The 18,865-nt window shown below is 43.7% G+C and overlaps 1 protein-coding gene and 1 long non-coding RNA gene across 2 annotated transcripts; one reads left to right on the top strand and one right to left on the bottom strand.

Moving 5' to 3' along the window:
• Positions 1–1,153: 1,153 nt before the first annotated feature.
• On the bottom strand, positions 1,154–8,513 carry LOC144682947 (protocadherin-8-like). The gene is made up of 4 exons (XM_078545871.1): positions 5,509–8,513; positions 5,318–5,403; positions 3,535–3,671; positions 1,154–1,851 (listed from the first exon to the last, which is right to left on the bottom strand). Exons 1-4 carry the CDS (start codon positions 7,909–7,911, stop codon positions 1,616–1,618), a joined length of 2,862 nt encoding a protein of 953 aa, XP_078401997.1. The 5' UTR covers positions 7,912–8,513; the 3' UTR covers positions 1,154–1,615.
• On the top strand, positions 6,251–17,833 carry LOC144682948 (uncharacterized). Its single transcript, XR_013577135.1, has 2 exons — positions 6,251–6,390; positions 17,460–17,833. It is a non-coding gene; the product is annotated as an uncharacterized LOC144682948 (long non-coding RNA).
• The last annotated feature ends 1,032 nt before the right edge of the window (positions 17,834–18,865 follow it).

The following is an 18,865-nucleotide window of genomic DNA, read 5'->3' as shown; positions in this document are numbered from 1 at the left end:
GTGACACTGTTACATGAGGGGACATGTCTAAATAATTTCAATCTTTCTTTATTTTAAAGTTTCAAATTGAACTTAATCTCCCTGAGGCAGCTCCGTGCAATGGGAATCTTGCCCACCAGCTGTGGAAATGGTGAGAGCCCAAATCGCCTCTTTTTGGAAAGGCCCAGTCAATTAAGTTCCATTCAGGCATTTACCTGTACAGCAGCAGGCCATCCCTGGGATCAAAGGACGAGAGCTACTGGGCTAATCGGGGTAGCTACTGAACAGGCCAGAGATGACTAATGGCGATAGTGGGGTCATGGGGGAGGCGGATTGGCGGGAAGGGCAGTGGGGTTGGTGTTGGTTCTCAGGCACTGGGTGCCTTTGAACGAGGGACCCCATTCCCGACCCAGAAGCCCACAAGCAACCACAACAGAGTTTGCTTGTCGTGTTCCTCTCATGGCGAGACCTCTGCCTGTCACTGGATTAATACCAGCGGTGGCAGATGGGGCTCTTGAGTGAACATTAATTGCCCGCTTAAGGATCCCAATTGTTGGTGGGGCAGGAAAGCCTTCCCACCTTAATCAGGGTTGAGGTGGGAAAGCGACAGGGGCAATCCTCCCTCCTGATTAAGTGCTTTCCCTGCCACCAAAGTCGCCACAGGGGATGACACTATGTGCCACCAAAGTCGCCACAGGGGATGACACTATGTGCCACCCTTTCTGTTCAAGTTTCTGGATGACACTTTAACCTACAGCCTTCTGACTCCAAAGTGAAAGCATTACCATGAGCCACAGCTAACATTTAACAGAAGGTTTGGACCTGATCTGTTAACCTGGCATTCTCTGTTTTTATTTCTAACTTCCAACATTTTTTCTCAATACTTGGATTACTGCCAAAGTTGAGTAAATCCATTTTCCAATGGTATTAAGTCAGTAGTTGAGTAAATCCATTTTCCAATGGTATTAAGTCAGTAGTTGATAAATCCTAGTATATCCCATAAAAGTTTTGTGGAATATATCACTCACATTCTTCATGCTCTTCTGTTACATCTGTGCTTATACCACAATATTCAGAATTACTTTTTGGATAGTCAGTTCCAGAATAAAGAGGAGTACTTCATGTCTTAAAAAGGAATGCACTCAGAAGATAGTGTGGAACATATATATATACATATATATATATAAAACACAAGTTTTATTTACATATTTTCATGCCTTTACTTACAAGTCATTAAATTATACACTAAATTAATAGAAAATAGAACACAATAATAAAATTAAATCTGTAAGTATTACCAATCACAATAGAGAAAAATTCCAATTTTTAATGTTGCCTTATTTGATATTTACACATTCTGTAGCTATACATTTTACTTGAAAAAGAGATTTTCATGTGGAATCAATTAGACTTCACATGGCATTTAATATAAAAATAAACCGTTGCTATTATATACAGAATGAACAAATTGCACTATTTCAGCACTAAAAAAATAAGTAAACCTATTACGGTTATCTGCTCAGATTTGAGAATGTTTGCTGGATACATTGATCAGTGAGTTATTACTTGGCAGGGTGTGGCCTGTGAATCCCACAGAATGATACTGTGGTACAATGACAAGAGTTATAGTTTCAGGTTAATTACATGCAATTTTCTGATATACACTTTGCAGGCCTGCTGTTTTTGGTAAAAGTGCTTGATAGTATGTATCTTTCCGGAGTAGATCTCGGGGGAGTGAAGTGCTTTTCTCCAAAGTAGTAAGGTGCTGAGAAGTACTTGTGGAAGAATAAGTACTTGGCCCTCGAGAAGATGGACTCCAGCAGCGATCTGAATGGCCAAGGATCTTGCACTCGCTGGTGCAGGACCATAAACCTGTCCAAGAGAAGTAAGTAATCGATATTTTTCATTATTCTTTTAACTACAATATTAACTGTTCAGTGCAGTTTACTGAAACTCGCAGTAATTACAATGTTAACTTCCTCAGGCCTGACAGTTATAATTAAACCTCCACTGTTTGAATATAAAAAAATGATTACAATTATCCTGGAGTAAGGAGTTAGTGTGATGCGTACCATCTGTTTTCTGTAATACTATCTAAGGGGAGGGAAGAATAAAGGCCATGCTTATATTTATTTGGCAAATAGGGTGATTCTGCATAAATCTGACTGCATTCAAATTCATCAATAAATGTGTACAGCATTTTCAGTTTTACTACGTCTCAAGCTCACTGATGCTTATTCCTTCTGCTCCAAACTGGTAGTACATGTGCACATCATATTGTGGTGACCTGAAAGATAACTCTAAAGCTGCAGTTATATTGCCACTTTCACGAAAATGCGAAAAGCATTTTGATGTGCATTGATGCAAAAGTGACAGTATAATTAGGAAGCCAGGTACCAAACTGATTCATATCTTCACTAAAGTTAAGCTCTGACAGAGGTCATTTCAGATTACATTAGATTGCAGTGAGTATCCATTCAAACCAAGCATGAAACAGAATTATAAAAAGGTGCCCTTGGACTCTCTAAGAGATTTTCAAAATTTTATATGCAGTGATTTCCGTGAAAGAAGAATTTAATGCATACTTCCTCAACATTACAAATTAGATAGTCAGGGAGCAGAGGAATGTGTAAACCAGAGATAAGCATGCTAGGCAAGTTCAAACGTGAGGGAAAACATTGGTATGATATGAAAAACATGGAATTAAATGTAAGAGTTTCACAATACAAACGTAACTCACACAGTTTCATCAAGTCATGCAGGCCAGAAGGGATGAGCTTGCCTGGGATTTTAAACAAAGCTCCAAATAAAGAAAAAATCTGATTTAATTTTAGTTTGTCCATTTTTCCCCTAACTTTCTAACGTTTCCCTTTTACAAATAAAGACAACAATAGTTGGAAGCCTTGGAGAAAGATGGGGGGAGATTTAATGGAGCAGTTTAAAGTTATGAAGGGTTTTGATGGAATAGATAGGGAGAAACTGGTAGGAGGGCTGATAACCATGGGAAATAGATTTAGGAAATAGGAAATCAAAAGAACCAGGGGAAAAGAAAATGCAGGCTTATGGGGAAACATCAGGGGAGTTGGACTAATTGCATTACTCTAAAAGCTGGCATAGACAAGATGGCCAAATGACCTCTTCCTATGCTGTATGTTTATGTGATTTATTAACTAGAACCCACCTCTGAAAGATGCAAAGGCAAATACTACCTTTAAATATGAGCAAAAATCTATTAACATGACGGTGTTAAGAATAAAATTAAAAAGTCTCCATGGGTACAATGGTTATAATGATAAAAGCAACGTAAACTATAAGCAATATGAAACTCTCTCTTCAAGGTGGCCTCAACAGTTTCCCACAATGCGATACCATATCAATGACTTTATTCAAATTATATTTCAATTTGATACCATATCAGTGACTTTATTCAAGTTATATTTCAATCTTTGCATTACATTGAAAGCTTTCAATATAACTGGTCCATCACCCAATTCACTTCTGCGGGCTATCCCAGAGATTTATTCATCAGAATTGTGCTAGAAATTGTTGGCTCACCATTGTGCTTTTGACTAAGGGCACTCCTTTTGTTCAGGCCAATACCACTGATATCGGAGTCACTATCATTAAAGTCACTGTCGCCTTTCCCACTGTCCTTCCCGCTGAATCTGTCCTGAGTTTGATGTGCAAGTTCGCTGAAAGGAAATCACAAAAGTTTAGCAATTATTTCTCCACTGTTCAAAAGGATACACTACTTAAATAATTAACTACAAACAATAACTTGGATCTTGACATAAGAACATAAGAAATAGGACCAGGAGTAGCCCATTTGAGCCTTCAGCCTGCTCCATCATACAATATTCTGACTAATATGCCATGGTTGACATGCCCTACCCCCCTCAAACAATATAAATTTCATCACACTTCCACTTCTCTTCGGCTCTGAAGAAGAGTCATACGGACGCGAAATGTCAACTCTGTTTCTCTCTCCACAGATGCTGCTAGACCTGCTGAGTTTTTCCAGTGTTTTCTGTTTTCGTTTCAGATTTCCAGTATCCGCAGTATTTTGCTTTTATCATGGCTGATCTGTTGGTGGCCTTAACTCCACTTTCCTGTCTGCTCTCATGAAAAGAAAAACTCCCTAATAGATCAAAAACCTGTCTAGCTCAGCCTTGAATATATTCAATGACTGAGTCTCCACTGCTCTCTGGGAAAGAGAACGCCAAAGATTAACAACCCTCTAAGAAGAAATCCCTCCTCATCTCTGTTTTTAGTGGGAGGCAGCTTATTTTGAAACTGTGCCTCGTAGTTCTAGATTCCCTCATGAGGGGAAACATTGGCCCAGATCTTCCAGTCAGTGGCGATGCCACGTGGGTTGCTGCTGACTGTGATTAAAGGTGCGCCCTTACTTTTTTTGTCATTCAAACCAGGCCTCACAATCCCAGAGTGAGGAACAAGTCATCATCGCAGGGGTCCAGGCAGAGGACTGGCCAGGAGAAGGAGTGGCAAGGCCACACCCCTTTTGACATCAACAGATAACTCCCCTTAAGGTCAGCATGCTTTGCAGTATTCTGGTGATTCTTCTTAAGAGTTTTCTTTTAACTATTTCTGAAGATTCAAAGACTTTGAGGGGTGAGGGGGGGGGGGGGGGGGGGGGGTGAGGTGGTGTTGGAGTACTAATTGTTCAATTTAGTTTTAACTGAGTTTTTCGGCCTCCTGATACAGCTCCTGTTGTTAATCACTGTCAACCCAGATCCTATGCCTGTGATTAGCAGCCGGAGTATCCTGAGGTAAATTCCTATGTAAGTACAGGGCATCAAGCCCAACGCCAAGGTCAGTGTCAGGGACATTCTCGTGTGGTTTGGGGACCTGGTCAGTGTAATCCTGTCCAGCGTAAGTTTAAAGTTCCCAGGTACATGTGTACAGATCAGGACTTCCTCAGAGTCTTGACGTGCAAAAGTGGCAAAGGTCTCAACATTTGCCGCTGTTGCCATTGGGAGATCGGGGCCATTCTCTCAGCATCTACCCTATCAAGCCTCCTCAGAATCTTGATGAAAGCATAATACTGCAGATGCTGGAAATCTGAAATAAAAACACAAAATGCTAGGAAAACTCGGCAGGTCAGGCAGCATCTGTGGAGAGAGAAATAGAGTTAACGTTTCGACTCAGTATGACTTCTTCAGAGCCTCAGAATCTTATATGTTTCAATAAGATCACCTCTCAGTCTTTGAAGCTCCGATGAGTATAGGCCCAACCTGCTCAACCTTTCCTCATAGGACATTTCTTCAATCCCGAGAAATCAACCAAGTGAACCTTCTCTGAACTGAATAAAAGTGCTTACCTTTTATTTAAAGCAAATTGTTTGCCTTGCCAGATTGCGATTGGATGAGGAGTTTGATTACCGAAACCAGAGACATTGGGGAAACACTGGAAAAACAGAGACAGGAAGTGTTAACTCGGGGAAAAAAGTCAGCACAGGCACCATGGACAATGCCACCTCTCATCAGTGTGCAGTAACTGGCAGTAACTCACCTCCGGCTTTGCTGCTCTGCGGCTCTCTCCTGACAGGTAAACACCCGCTGTCTCTCCGCCAGCTTCCGAGGCCGCCGCTCCAACACATTCCTTATCCTCCGAGCCACACATGGTGGAGACGCCGCCAGGATACTGCTGGACACCGAGACTGGCGGGGAAACCGTCCCGGTTCCCTCTGGCCGCCGATGCCGAGGCTTTCACCCAGCTGCCCGGCTCCTTGCCTTTGCTGCAGGCGGTGGCGATGGTGATGATGGCCATCAACAAGGCGACGCAGCCGCCCGCCAGCACCACGATGATGATGAAGGACGTGTCCCAGCTCCGCTTCCCCTGGCCCAGCGACCCGCCTCCTCCGGGAGGCTCGGCAGCCACCGCCGCCGCCGTGAAGCTGAGGGTGACGGTGGCGGACAGCGGGGGGCGGCCGCTGTCACTAACGGCCACGATGAGCCGCAGGGGCCCGGTGGCGGGTGTGAGCGGACGGCCGAGGTATATTTCTCCGGTGTCCGTGCGGATGGTGAAGAGTCCGGCCTGCTCCCCGCTCACGATCCGGTAGCTCAGCTTCGCGTTCAGGCCTTCGTCAGCGTCCCGGGCCCGCACGCGCGTTGCTAGGTAACCGGAGGGAGCGTGGCCCGGCAGCGTGATGACGTCGGCGGCCGAGCCGTTGCTAGGCAGCGGCTGGGTGACGAGCGGCGCGTTGTCGTTGCGATCGGCGATCCTCAGGCTGACGGTGGTCGAGCTGCTGAGCGGCGGGGAGCCGCCATCGGTCGCCTGGAGCCGCAGCTCGGCCTCCCGCAGCGACTCGCGGTCGAAGGAGCGGAGGGCGTAGATGGCTCCGGTGGCCGGGTCGACGGTGGCCAGGCGGGCGGAGGCCGGCTCCAGCAGGCGGTAGGTGAGCCGGCCGTTGAGGCCCAGGTCGGGGTCGCGGGCGAGGACGGTGGTGATGTAGGCACCGGGCTGGTTGTTCTCCAGCAGCGACACCCGGTAGACGCCGTGGGAGAAGGAGGGCGCGTTGTCGTTCTCGTCGCCCACCCGGATGGTGTAGGGCCGGATGGTTTTGTGCGGGGCCGGGCCCTGATCCTCGGCCACCACCGTCAGGTTGTATTCGGCCTCCCGCTCGCGGTCCAGCGCCGCCGCCGTCACGATCATGTGGGAGCTGCCGTAGGCCGGCCGCAGCTGGAAGTGTTGGTGTCCGTACAGAGTGCAGGAGACCCGGCCATTGTGGCCCGAGTCCCGGTCCGAGGTGCTGACCAGCGCCACGAAGCTGCCCTTGGCCGCCGCCTCGGTGATGTAGGCGAGGCCGGAGCTGCTGGAGGCCATCGGGGTGATGCTGATCTCGGGCGCGTTGTCGTTGATGTCGAGGACGCGGACGGTGACCTTGCAGCCGCTCCGAGCCGGGTTTGCCCCCAGGTCCTGAGCCTCCACGTCCAGCTCGAAGCTCGGCCTGCTCTCGTGGTCGAGCGGCCCTTCCAGGGTCAAGCGGCCGGACTGCGCGTCCAGGCGGAAGAGGCGCCGCACGTCGGCGGGCACCGCGGGGCCGAAGCCGTAAACCACCTCCCCGTTGAGGCCTTCGTCCGGGTCCACGGCCTCCAGCTCCAGCAGCACGGAGCCCAGCGGCGCATCTTCATCCAGCTCCACCAGGAAGGAGCTCTGCTGGAAGGCCGGCCTGTTGTCGTTCGAGTCCAGGACCCTGACCTGGAGCTGGGCTGTCCCTGTCCGGGGTGGACTCCCTCCATCCTGGGCTCTCAGCTCCAGGCTGAACTGAGCTGCCGTCTCCCGGTCCAGCTCCTGGACCAGCACCAGCTGGGCACATTTCACCCCGTCCGCCCTGCTCTGCACCTCCAGCTCGAAGTGACTGTTCGCCGACAGTTGGTAGTTTTGCAGATAGTTGGCGCCGACGTCGGCATCAAGCGCCGGTTCCAAGGGGAGCCGGGTCCCCAGCGCCGAGCTCTCGGAGATTTCCACTGACATCTCCGGCTTGGCGAACTGGGGGGCGTTGTCGTTGACGTCCTTCACTTCGATCTCCACATGGATCAGGAGGAACTTCTCCCGGGAGAAGTTCACCACGTCGAAGACGAGCAGACAGGGCTCTTCCCCCTGGCAGAGCTGCTCTCGATCAATGCGCTCCCCGACCGTCAGCTGCCCGTCACTTTCCCCAACTTGGACCAGGGACCAGTTGGACTTTTGCATCAATCGGAAACCGCTCGGGCCACCAGCGGCCGCGTTTAGCTGTAAATCTGCGGCCAGGTTTCCGATCACGGTGCCGGGCAATTCTTCCTCGTAGGTGGAATACTTGGCTGTTTTGCAGTTACTCATTGGGGCAATAAGTAGTACAAGAAGCAGAGAGCAGAGGTTGAAGGGACTGCAGACTGGAACAGCAAACTTGCGTCTGCCTCTTTCGGAAGTCATCTTCTTACTTAGTTATTCTGTTCACTTTTTAATGAAATTCGTTTTGGAAGTGGCTAGTCTGAGAATGCTCCCTTTTCCGCGCTGTGAGTATGTACTCGCATGTACTTTAAGTACTAAGGTTAAAAGTATCTACTCAAATTTTGACTTGAGAATAAATTTCCAGTGCGGAATTTCCATGGGACCCCGGGCTTTTTATTGACAAGTGTATGTAAATTTGACAATGGACAGCCAATCATATTTCGCGAGATTGGACAAACCGTTTTTCTGACTAAGGATATGAAGATATCTAATAGATCGATTCTGGTGAAGTTAAAAGCCATAAATATGCAAAAGAAAAATTGTAATGTCTCGACTTAAATAAATGTACATATTCATCACTTATAAGGGAAGAAGCATATTTACATTGGAAAGAGATACAATACTGAATGATTAGAATTAGCATTTTAGAAGGGTGGATGCATTTTAATAAGTTAACTGATTTGTCATGTTAAAGCTCTAAACCACACACTACTGTATATAAGTAGTTTCACATATTAAAGCTGTAAATGTATAAGCTGATGTACCTAACTCTTTCACATATTAAAGCTATAAATCATAAACACTAATGTATGTAACTAGTTTCATATGTTAAAGCTGTGAACTATGTACTAGTGCACTATCGCTTCCCATCCTTCTTGATCTGTCTTCAGCCTTTGACACAGTTGACAACACCATCCTCTTCCTTGTCCAATATTCTCCTTCATTGTCCAGCTGGGTTGGAGTTGGACTTCTCTCGCCTGGTTCATTCTTACCTATCCAGTCCTGCTCTAGCTTCCCCCACTGTTCCCATGTTGATCTCTGGAGTTCCCTGTGGATCACTTCTAGTCTCCTCGTCATACGCTGCACCATTTGAAAACACGTCCAATTTCAAATGTTTGCTGATGACAACCAGTTCTACCTCACCACCACACCACCTCTTGTGATCCCTCCACTCCTCTGATTTGTCATGCTGCTTGTCCGACACCCAATATAGGGTGAGCAAAATTCCTTTAGATAAACACTAGATTTATTGATGCTGTTGTCTTTGGTCCCAATCACTGACTCTATCCCCTGCCTGGGCACTGTCTGGGGCTGAACCAGACTGTTTGCAACCTCTGTACACTATATGACCCTAAGTTCTGGCACCATATCCTTTTTATCATCAAGATCGCTTACTTCCACCTTGGTAATTTCCCCTGTCTCTGCCCTTGCTCAACCCATCTGTTGTTAAAATACTCATCTATGGTTTTGTTATCTCTAAAATTGACTATTTCAATGCTCTTCTGGCCGACCTTCCAAACTCCATAATCGCCAGGTCATCAAAAACTCTGGTGCCTGTATATTAATTTTCACTAATTTTCATTTATCCATCTTCACTGTGTTTGCAGACTTTCACTGGCTTGGGTCCAGCCATGCTTTCAATTTAAACTTCTCATCCTGGTGTTCAAATCACTCTATGTGTTCCCTCATCCCAATCTTGGTAACCTTCTCAATTCTTAGAACCCTGCATGATCTTTGTGTTCCTCCGATTTTGGTCTCTTGTGCATCACAATGAATATTGGAACAAACTAAATGGGTGTCTATCTGGTATGATAAGAAGAGACAATGCAGGAACCCTCCAGAAGTGTGACACTTGCAAATTAGTTTTCAGTGTGGAGGGTGATGATGATTTGGGGCAGTGCAGCCTGGCACTCTGGGGCAGATGTCTGACCAGGAGAGCGCACACAAGTGTGGACATTCAGTTGTCATAGGGATTTTGACAGTGGTATGTACAGGCAATTCTGTAGCTTCTGACATTAGTCTCGCGTGGTGTGCCACCTCCCTGGTGCCAATAACATAGGAAATAAAAGGACTAAAACCTACAAACAGCTTCAGGAGCTAATGAGACTAAAGAACAAGATTGATTTTGGAATTAAGAATGAGAAGAGACAATATAAATTATATGGTACAATTTTAAAGTGGGTGCAACAACGATGAGGCCTAGTAGTTCACGAATGCAAATTTTTGAAAGTGGCAGGACAAATTGAGAAGGCTGTTTTTGAAAAAAAAACTGCAGGATCCTGGGCCTTATAAAGAAGTGCAGAGTACAAAAGCAAGGAAGTATTTCAACTTTTAGAATAAGTAATTATCCCTTAACTTGAGTTATTGTGCCCAATTTTGGATACCACACTTTAGGAAGAATGTTGAACCTTGGGCAGATTGCAGAGGAGATCTATGTGACCAACAACAGAGATGAGGGATGTCAGTTATATGGGGAGATTAGAGAAATCTGTCCTGCAGTAGTGAGAAGGGAGATTTAATAGAGGAGTTCAAAATTATGAAGTAAATCAGAAAAAACTTCTACTGGCAGGAGGTTGGTAACCTCAGGACACATAGTTAAATGAATTGGCAAGAGAATTTGGGAAAATTAGATTTTTATTTACATAGTGAGCTGGAATGATATGGAATGCACTGTCTGAAAGGATGGTGGACGCTATTCAATGGTAGCTTTCAAAAGAGAACTGGATACATGTTTTGTAAGGAACATATCTTTTTATTTCTGTTGGACTGTGGATTAGAATTACAATGGCTGCAGGTTGAAATACACGTCCACTGGAACAGGATGAGAGATGTATACAATTTTGCAGTCCTGGGACGGAGTGTGCCATAAAAGACAAGATGGTGCCGGAAAGGAGTCCTGGACCAAGGGAGCAGCCTGACAACAGCATTTTAATTGGCTCCTGACCAGGTGACCAGAGTTTGTGTGAAGAGCAGTGCAGCTGATTAGCTCCTAGCCTGAAAGGGAAAAGACCTAAAACCTCTCTCTCCTGTATGTGGGAGATTCCAGTAATTCCACAATAATAGCTAGCTGGCTTTTCACCTCATATCTCTATAATCTGTTCTCTCTTTGAAAACCCCTGTCAAAAGGCAAAGGGGAAAATCACTGTTAGAGACATTTAAAGGCAAGTGTTCAACCAGTGAACTAAATACTGAAAGTGCTGGAAGACTGCTTCGTGTCATTAACAAGAACTGAAAGGAATTTGGAAGACATCGATCAAAATCAACCCATCGAATCCTGCACTCTGGAATTGGTGCTATTGAACTGTTTTATCCCACCCTCAAAATCCATGTTTGTGTGTGTATAGGGATTTAAGGGGGTAGAGTTTAAGTTATAGTGTTAGAAATTAGCAGTTCATATTCCTTTCTTTTGCTACTGGCTAGCGACAGTTTGTTCAATAAACAGTTATTTACTTATTAACTTTACAAACCTGGTGCTCACATTCTATTAACCTCGATTAAACAGTTAGGTAGAATTGGGGCAATCTGGTAGTTTGATCAAACTTTTTCACATTTGTTGCGGCTTGACAGCGCACTATCCCCAGTGGGTTGTAACAATTTGAAAAGGAAACGTGCATGGATTTGAGGAAAGAGCAGTGGAATAGAACCAACTGGATAGCTCCTTTCAAAGAGCTGACACAGGCATGATGGGCCAAATAGCCTCCTTTTATGCTATGTGATTCTATATGTAACTCTAGTTTCACATGTTAAATATGTAAACCACATACGTTTTCTGCACAATTTCACATGATTAAAAGTGTAAACCAAATGCAATAACGTGCATAACTGGTTTCACATGTTAAAACTGTAAGGGAACCAGCATGGGTCTGTAATGGCTAGGTCGTGTATAATAAACATGGTTGAATTTTTTAAGGTCACTAACGTGGTAGATATGGGAGTGTCTGTGGATGTTATTTATATGGACTTCCAGAAGACATTTGGCAAGGTTCCACATAAAGCTGTTAACAAAAGTGAGAGCACATAGAATTGAATATACCCTATTAGCTTGGATAAGGATTGGTTAGGAGGTAGGAGAGAGAGTGTCGGGTATGTGCTCAAATTGACCAGACGTGACTAGTGTTATTCCCAGGGATCTTAGTTTTTCACAAATGACTTAGATGAAAGAATAGAGACAAAAATCAAGTTAGGTGCCACAGTAAATAGTGTAAATGGGAGCAGAAATTTGCAAAAGGACATTGATAGGTTAAATGTGTGGATAGAATAGTGGTAGTTGGAGTTAAATGTGGGGAACTGTGAGGCAATCCACTTTGGACTTAAGAAAGATAGATCAATATTTTCTAAATGATGAGCAGCTGAGATCTGTGGAGGCACAGCTAGATTTAGAGCCCCACATTATGCTAGTGGACATTCACAAAAAGAGTTTAGAAAGCAATCTTGTGTTAACATTTATCTCAAGGCAGCTGGAATGCAAAGGGGTGCAAGTTATGCCACAGTTATATAAAGCTCTGGTTCAACCTCATTTAGAGCACCCTTCAGTTTTAGCAATGAGACTTCAGGAAAGATATTTTGGAGGGGGTGCTGTGCAGGTTCATCAGAATGATACGGAGGGCTGAAAGGGCCCTTATGAGGACAGGTTGCATAGACTATTCCCTTGAGTATGAAAGATTAAGAAGTGATCTAATGATTAAAGGAGGTAATAAGGTAAATAGAAAGTATTTTCTCCACTAGAGGAGGTCTAGCACAATGGTGCATAACCTTAAAATTAGAGTGAGGCCGTTCAGAAGTGATGTAAGGAAGTATTTCTTCACACTAAGGGTAGTGGAAATCTGGAACTCTCTCTTCCTCCCCAAAAAACTGCTGAGGTTAGGTGAATTGAAAATGTCAAAGTAAGATTGATAGATTTTTGATGGGCAATGGCTTTAAGGCTTACAGAATCAAGGCAGCTAGATGCAGATGATACCAATTAGCCATTGTCTAATTGAATGGCGGAACAAGTTGAAAAAGCTTTCACATATTAAAGCTGTAAATCATAAACACTATTGTATGTGACCCTGGTTTCACATATTAAAGCTATAAACCATATGCACTAATGTTTGTAACTATTTTTACACAAAACAGCTGTAACCCATAATTAATTTATGGAATTATTTTCACATTTTAAAGCTGTAAGCCATATGCACTAATGTGTACAACCCTAATTTCACGTTAAGTTCGTAAACCATATTCTCATCTAATGCTGCAAATTGGTGACTACAATCAAAAACATGTCAGGTTCCATATGTGTGCTGATGACACCCAACTCCACCTCACCATCACTTTCTCTCTATCATGGTGCTTGCCTGACATCTATAAGAACATAAGAAATAGGAGCTAGTGTAGACTATTCAGTCCTTGGAGCCTACTCTGCCATTCTGTAAGATCATGGCCTGCCTTTTACCTCAATTCTGATATCCCACCTTATCCCCATATCCCTTAATTTCCTTAGCATCAAGGTTGGATGAGCAGAAATTTTCTCCGCATTGGGAAGACCAAAGCCATTGTTTTCAGTCCCCTCTGCAACAACTCCATCACTATCTGAGGCTGAACCAGGTCATTTGCTGCCTCAGCATCCTATTTGCCCCAGAGCTGAGATTTCAACAATATATCCTTGCCATCATCAAGACAACCTACTTCTATGTCTGTAAAATTGCCCATCTCCACGCTTGCCTCAGCCTATTTGCTGTTGAAATGCTCATCCATGCTTTTGTTACCTCTAAACCTCAAAATTTGAATAGTCCCATGTTCTTCTAGCCTGTCACCAACCTTGCACTGTGCATAAATGTGAGTTCATCCAAAATGTTGGTGTTTGTATTCTAACTCATAACAAGTCCCTTTCACCCATCACCTCCGACTTATTTTGGCTCCCTACCTGGCAGCACTTTAATTTTAAATTCTTATCCTTGTTTTCAAATCCTTCCTTCCTCCTCCCCTCCCTAACTTCTAGCCTCTTCTGGTCCCATAACTCTCTAAGACCTTTGTACTGTTTCCATTCTGGTCTCTTATACATCCCCAATTTTCATTGCTCCACCATTGATGGTCATGCCTTCAGCTCCCTAAACCCTAAACTCTGGAATTACCTTCTTAAACCTTGCTAGCTCTCCTGCTTTAAGCCACTCCTCAAAACATACCTCTTTGACCAAGTCTTTAATCAGCTATCCTAAAGACACTGGATGAATGCAAGCAGTTGCTGTTGTTTAAGCTGTAAATAATGTCCACTAATGTATGTAACCTTTTATTATTCTTTCATGGAATATAGGCATCATTGATAAGGTTAACATATATTACCCATCACTAATTGCCTTGAGAATGTGGTGAACAATGTTCCCTCTAATTTCCCTTTGCTGTGCGAGCATCTTTGTTGCACTGCACAATCTCTTTTAGATAGCCACATAGCTGTGCATGCATCTTAAAGGAAACACTGCTAGTGTGTCCTGCTTGTCCTCTACATGGCATATACCTGATTGCTATACAGCCTGCATCAACACAATTTAAAGGGATCATTGGTAGTGAGCTGCCTTCTTGAATTGCTGCACTCCATGTGGTGAAGGTACACCCATAGTGCTGTTAAGTAGGGAATTCCAATGATGATGAGGGGCAATGATATACTTCCAAGTCAGGTTGATAGGTGATTTTGATAGGAACTTGCAGGTTGTGGTATTCCCATACATCTGCCTCAATTGTTGAGCAGGTTTATGCTAAGTGCAGTTTGATAGCACTGTAGATGACACCTTTCATCACTTTACTGTGGATGGAAATTAGACAGATGGGATGGTAATTAGCTGGATTGAATTTGTGCTAGAGTTGTAACTGTACTGGCTTGAGGCTTGGCTCGTTCTGGAGAATAAGTCTTCAGTGCTATAGCTGGGATGCTGTCAGGGTCCATAGATTTTGTAATATTCAATGTGCTCAGCTGTTTCTTGATATCACATGGAGTGAATCTAATTGGCTGACATTTGTGATGGCAGGGAACTCAGGAGGAGACCGTGATGGATCATTCACTTGGACTTCTGCCTGAATATGGCTGCAAACAAATTAGCCTTGCACTATGTGTTGTTTTCCATGATCATTAAGGATGGGGATTTTCATGGAGCCTCCTCCTCCTGTTAGTTCAATTGTTCACAATTGCAGGACTGCAGAGCTTTGATCTGACCAGATAATTGTGGGATTGCTTACTCTGTCAATGTTAACATTGTCAAGGTTGACATCTCATTTTTAGGTATGCCTGGTGCTGCAGTTGGAATACTCTCCTACACCATTGAACTCAGGTTGGTCCCTTGGCTTGATGTCAATTGGAGAGTGAGGGCTGTGTCTGGCCATGAGGTTATAGATTGTGGTGGAATACAATTTTGCTGCTGGTGACCCACAGCACCTCATGGATGCCCAGCTTTGAGTTTCTGAGCCCTGTACTGAATTTATTGCATTTAGCACAATGGTAGTGCCACACAACATGGTGAAGAGTGTTCTCAGTGTGAAGGTGGGACTTTGTCTGCACAAGGACTGTGCTGTGATCACTCCCACCAACACTGCCATGGATAGATGCATCTGCGACAGGTAAGTCGATGAGGACAAGGTCAGGTAGGTTTGTCACTCTTGTTAGATTTTTCACCACCTGTCAGAGGCGCAGTCTGGAAAATATGCCCTTCAGGTTTTCAGCTCAGCCAGTTGTGGTGCTACTGAGTCACTCTTAGTGATGGATTTTAAGTCCTTTACCCAGAGTACATTCTGTGCTTTTGCCACCCTCAGTGATTCTTCCAAGTGAAGTTCAACATGGAGGAGTACTGATTCATCAGCTGAAGGTGAACTACAGGATGTGATCAGCAGATTTATTTGCCCATCTTTGACCTGATGTCATGAGTCTTCATGGGGATTGGAGTCAATGTTAACATATCTAAGGGTCACTCCCTCCTGACTATATGACCCCTAGGGATGATGATGGAGGATTCTGGGATGAAAGATATGAATCTGTGAGTATGATTATGTCAGGTTGTTGTTTGACTAGTCTGTGGGACAGCTCTCCCAATTTAATGTTAATGAGGAGAACTTTGCAGGGTTAACTTGGCTGGTGTGCCATGTTGTTGCTCAGGTCGTTGTCGGCAGTCCATCCAGTTTGATTCTCCTTGAGACTTTCTCTTAACGGTTTGATACATCTGAGTTGTTAATTTCACATGTTAAAGTGGTAAACCTTATACACCAATTGAATTATGTAAGCATACGTACATACAAATTAGAAGCAGGAGTGGGTCACTCGGCCCCTCGAGCCTGCTCCGTCATTCAATAAGATCATGGCTGATCTGAATGTAACCTCAACCACACATTCCCGCCTACCCCCAAGAATCTTTCACCCCCTTGTCAATCAAGAACCTATCTAGCTCTGTCGTAAAAATATTCAAAGGCTCTGCTTCCACAGCCTTTTGAGGAAGAGAGTTCCAAAGACTCTCAACCCTCTGAGAGAAAAAAAAATTCTCCACATCTGTCTTAAATGAGCGACCCTTATTTTTAAACAGTGACCCCCAGTTTTAGATTCTCCGCAAGAGGAAACATCTTCTCCACATCCATCCTGCCACGACCCCTCAGGATCTTAAAGGTTTCAATTAAGTTGCCTCTTACTTTTCTAAATTCCAGTGGATACAAGCCTAACCTGTCCAGCCTTTCCTCATAAAACAACCCGCCCACTCCTGGTATCTAGTAAACCTTCTCTGAACTGCGTCTAACGCATTTAAATCTTTCTTTAAATAAGGAGACCAGTACTGTACATAATACTCCAGATGTGACCTACCAATGCCCTGTACAATGAAGCATAACCTTCCTACTTTTGTAATCAATCCCCCTCACAATAAAAGATAACATTCTATTAGCTTTCCAAATTACCTGCCGTACCTGCATACTTACCTTTTGTGATTCATGTACTAGGATACCCAGATCCCTCTGAATCCCAGAGCTCTGCAATCTTTCATCATTTAGATGATAAGCTTTTTTTTTATTCTTCCTGCCAAAATGAACGATTTCACATTTGCCCACTGTATACTCCATTTGCCAGATCTTTTAAAGTCCTGGTTAAAACTAGATTATTTAACTTGGTTTGAACTTTTTATTACAAACCAGTCCCAAACTTTAGCTTTATTTATTTGGGTTTGCATGCGCTAATTTAGTTTGTGAGAAATGCTGAATTTTGCTTCAATACTTCTTTGTTAATTTTTGTTCGTGTATTTCACTTTTCTAGCTGATCTCTTTGGCCCAAGTAGCCTGAATAGAAACTAGTGGCAGGTGAAGAACAACCGTTTCTAATGGGATTTAGTTTAAGCATTAGCAGATTTAGCGAGGTTTCAATGGTCAGATTAGTTCAATCGCTTATGAAAGTCTCGTTAGCAGTACGTCTATAATAGCCTGGCAGGGCACCCCATTTGAGGCATCAATGTCTGTTTTATTTCAATGCAGCAAACCAAAAGGATACTCGACAATTTCCACAGAGGACCCGCGCTAAGTTTAATATAATGAGCAATCGCCACATGTATCCATTCTGTATTTCTAAGCAGACACAATCAACTGCCCTAACTCTTTGACTAAACGATGATGTGTGCTGAATTGAATACAATTGCGTTGGATATTAAAATACATTTAGTGATCCACCCCACAGATATGCCTGTTACGCCTATCTCGGGACTTTATTTCCCACCTTTCGTGCACGCTAACACTTGGCTCTTTTTTTTACACAGAGACAAAACATCAGTAGGCGGTTCGGATTGTTCAACCCGAGGGAATGAAACCATCTGCCATAAGAGCTAAAGAATCAGGAAACGGGTCGCGTGATAGTATTTGTGTTGCACTGTATACTGAGCTCAATTTAGCGGCACGAAATGCTTGAAGCTGAGGCATCTCGGAAGCTTTGGTTGTGCCTTTCAAAATGTAGAAGTCTTGTTATTTGAATTTATGTAATTGAGTCCAAAGCACGCTTTGTGGATGTATAGGTATATATATATATATTTCTACATTTGCACTCTTCCGCAACAATTCGAAAGGCACTGCCGGACGTAAATACCACCCATTGGTTAAATGTTACCAATAATAAATGTTTAAAAAGATGAACTAACTTTTTGGAAGAACTGTGCTTACAATTGACGTTAATATGGGACGGAGATCCCAGCCACTTACGGAAACAAATTAACATTTCGGAATATAACCAACACAAATCCACCCCATAATACCATCCAAGGGAAAGTTAGAAGAGATTATTTAGTGACAGTGGCTAATAATTGCAAGAATCGCTTAAACATTCTGGAAAAATAGAATATACATTTAGTGGATTCTTAACATGCCTGTGAATTCCATTCAAATGTAAGATATGTACATATCGTATTACGATATGTATCGCATACAGTATTTATTGTAACATTTCAAGTGTTTAAGTACTATCGAAATCGCGTTTATAGTAATTAACTGGAATGAGGCCACGCGAGTGGAACGAGACTGGTTTGTTGGAAATGGGTTGAGTTTCCCAGGGATGGACCGAGGATTATGTAGACGGGTATGTGAAAGGCCTCCTCACTATCCGAATCCCTGCAGCGAAAACTTTTGCCGATCACTTGTCTAAAGAACAAAAGAAAGGCTTAATCGTCTCGTTATCATATCAAAAGAGAGCGGAGCCATCTCAAAGGCTCATTTTCCAAGTAACTTAGCAGACAACTGCCCAGTGATCACGAGAGTAAACACGGGCACAATAGGCCCATTCCTTTCAGGAAAAGCAAATGCTAGGTGCCAAAAAGTTGGATTTAGCCGGACTGTGTCTAATGCTGGTATTGTGCAAAACGCGTGCAGACAGCGAGCTTGAAATAAAATCACGTGACGAACAGGACTTTGCTGCTGATTTAAAGATAACTTTCTTTTTTTAGCAGTTTATAGTTGCAGGTCAACCTGACAAAATTTAATTACTGATATAAAGCAAAATAAAAGAAAAAATACCCGGGGATTTGTTAAACTAATCGGTTTAGTTCTTTCACTAAGCAGTTTATTTAAATTAGCTTTTTTGTCTGAGACAAGCCTGGCTGTACAGATGAAGTTCTGGGGAACGCAGATTGTTTATAAACAGTCTAGTTTTTCCTTGATCTGGGTGTTGTGAGGCCTG

This window comes from Cetorhinus maximus, chromosome 7, assembly GCF_964194155.1.
Source record: "Cetorhinus maximus chromosome 7, sCetMax3.hap1.1, whole genome shotgun sequence".
Lineage (NCBI taxonomy): Eukaryota > Metazoa > Chordata > Chondrichthyes > Lamniformes > Cetorhinidae > Cetorhinus > Cetorhinus maximus.
Note: the sequence above shows the minus strand (reverse complement) of the source record. Positions and strands in the feature narration are given on the sequence as shown.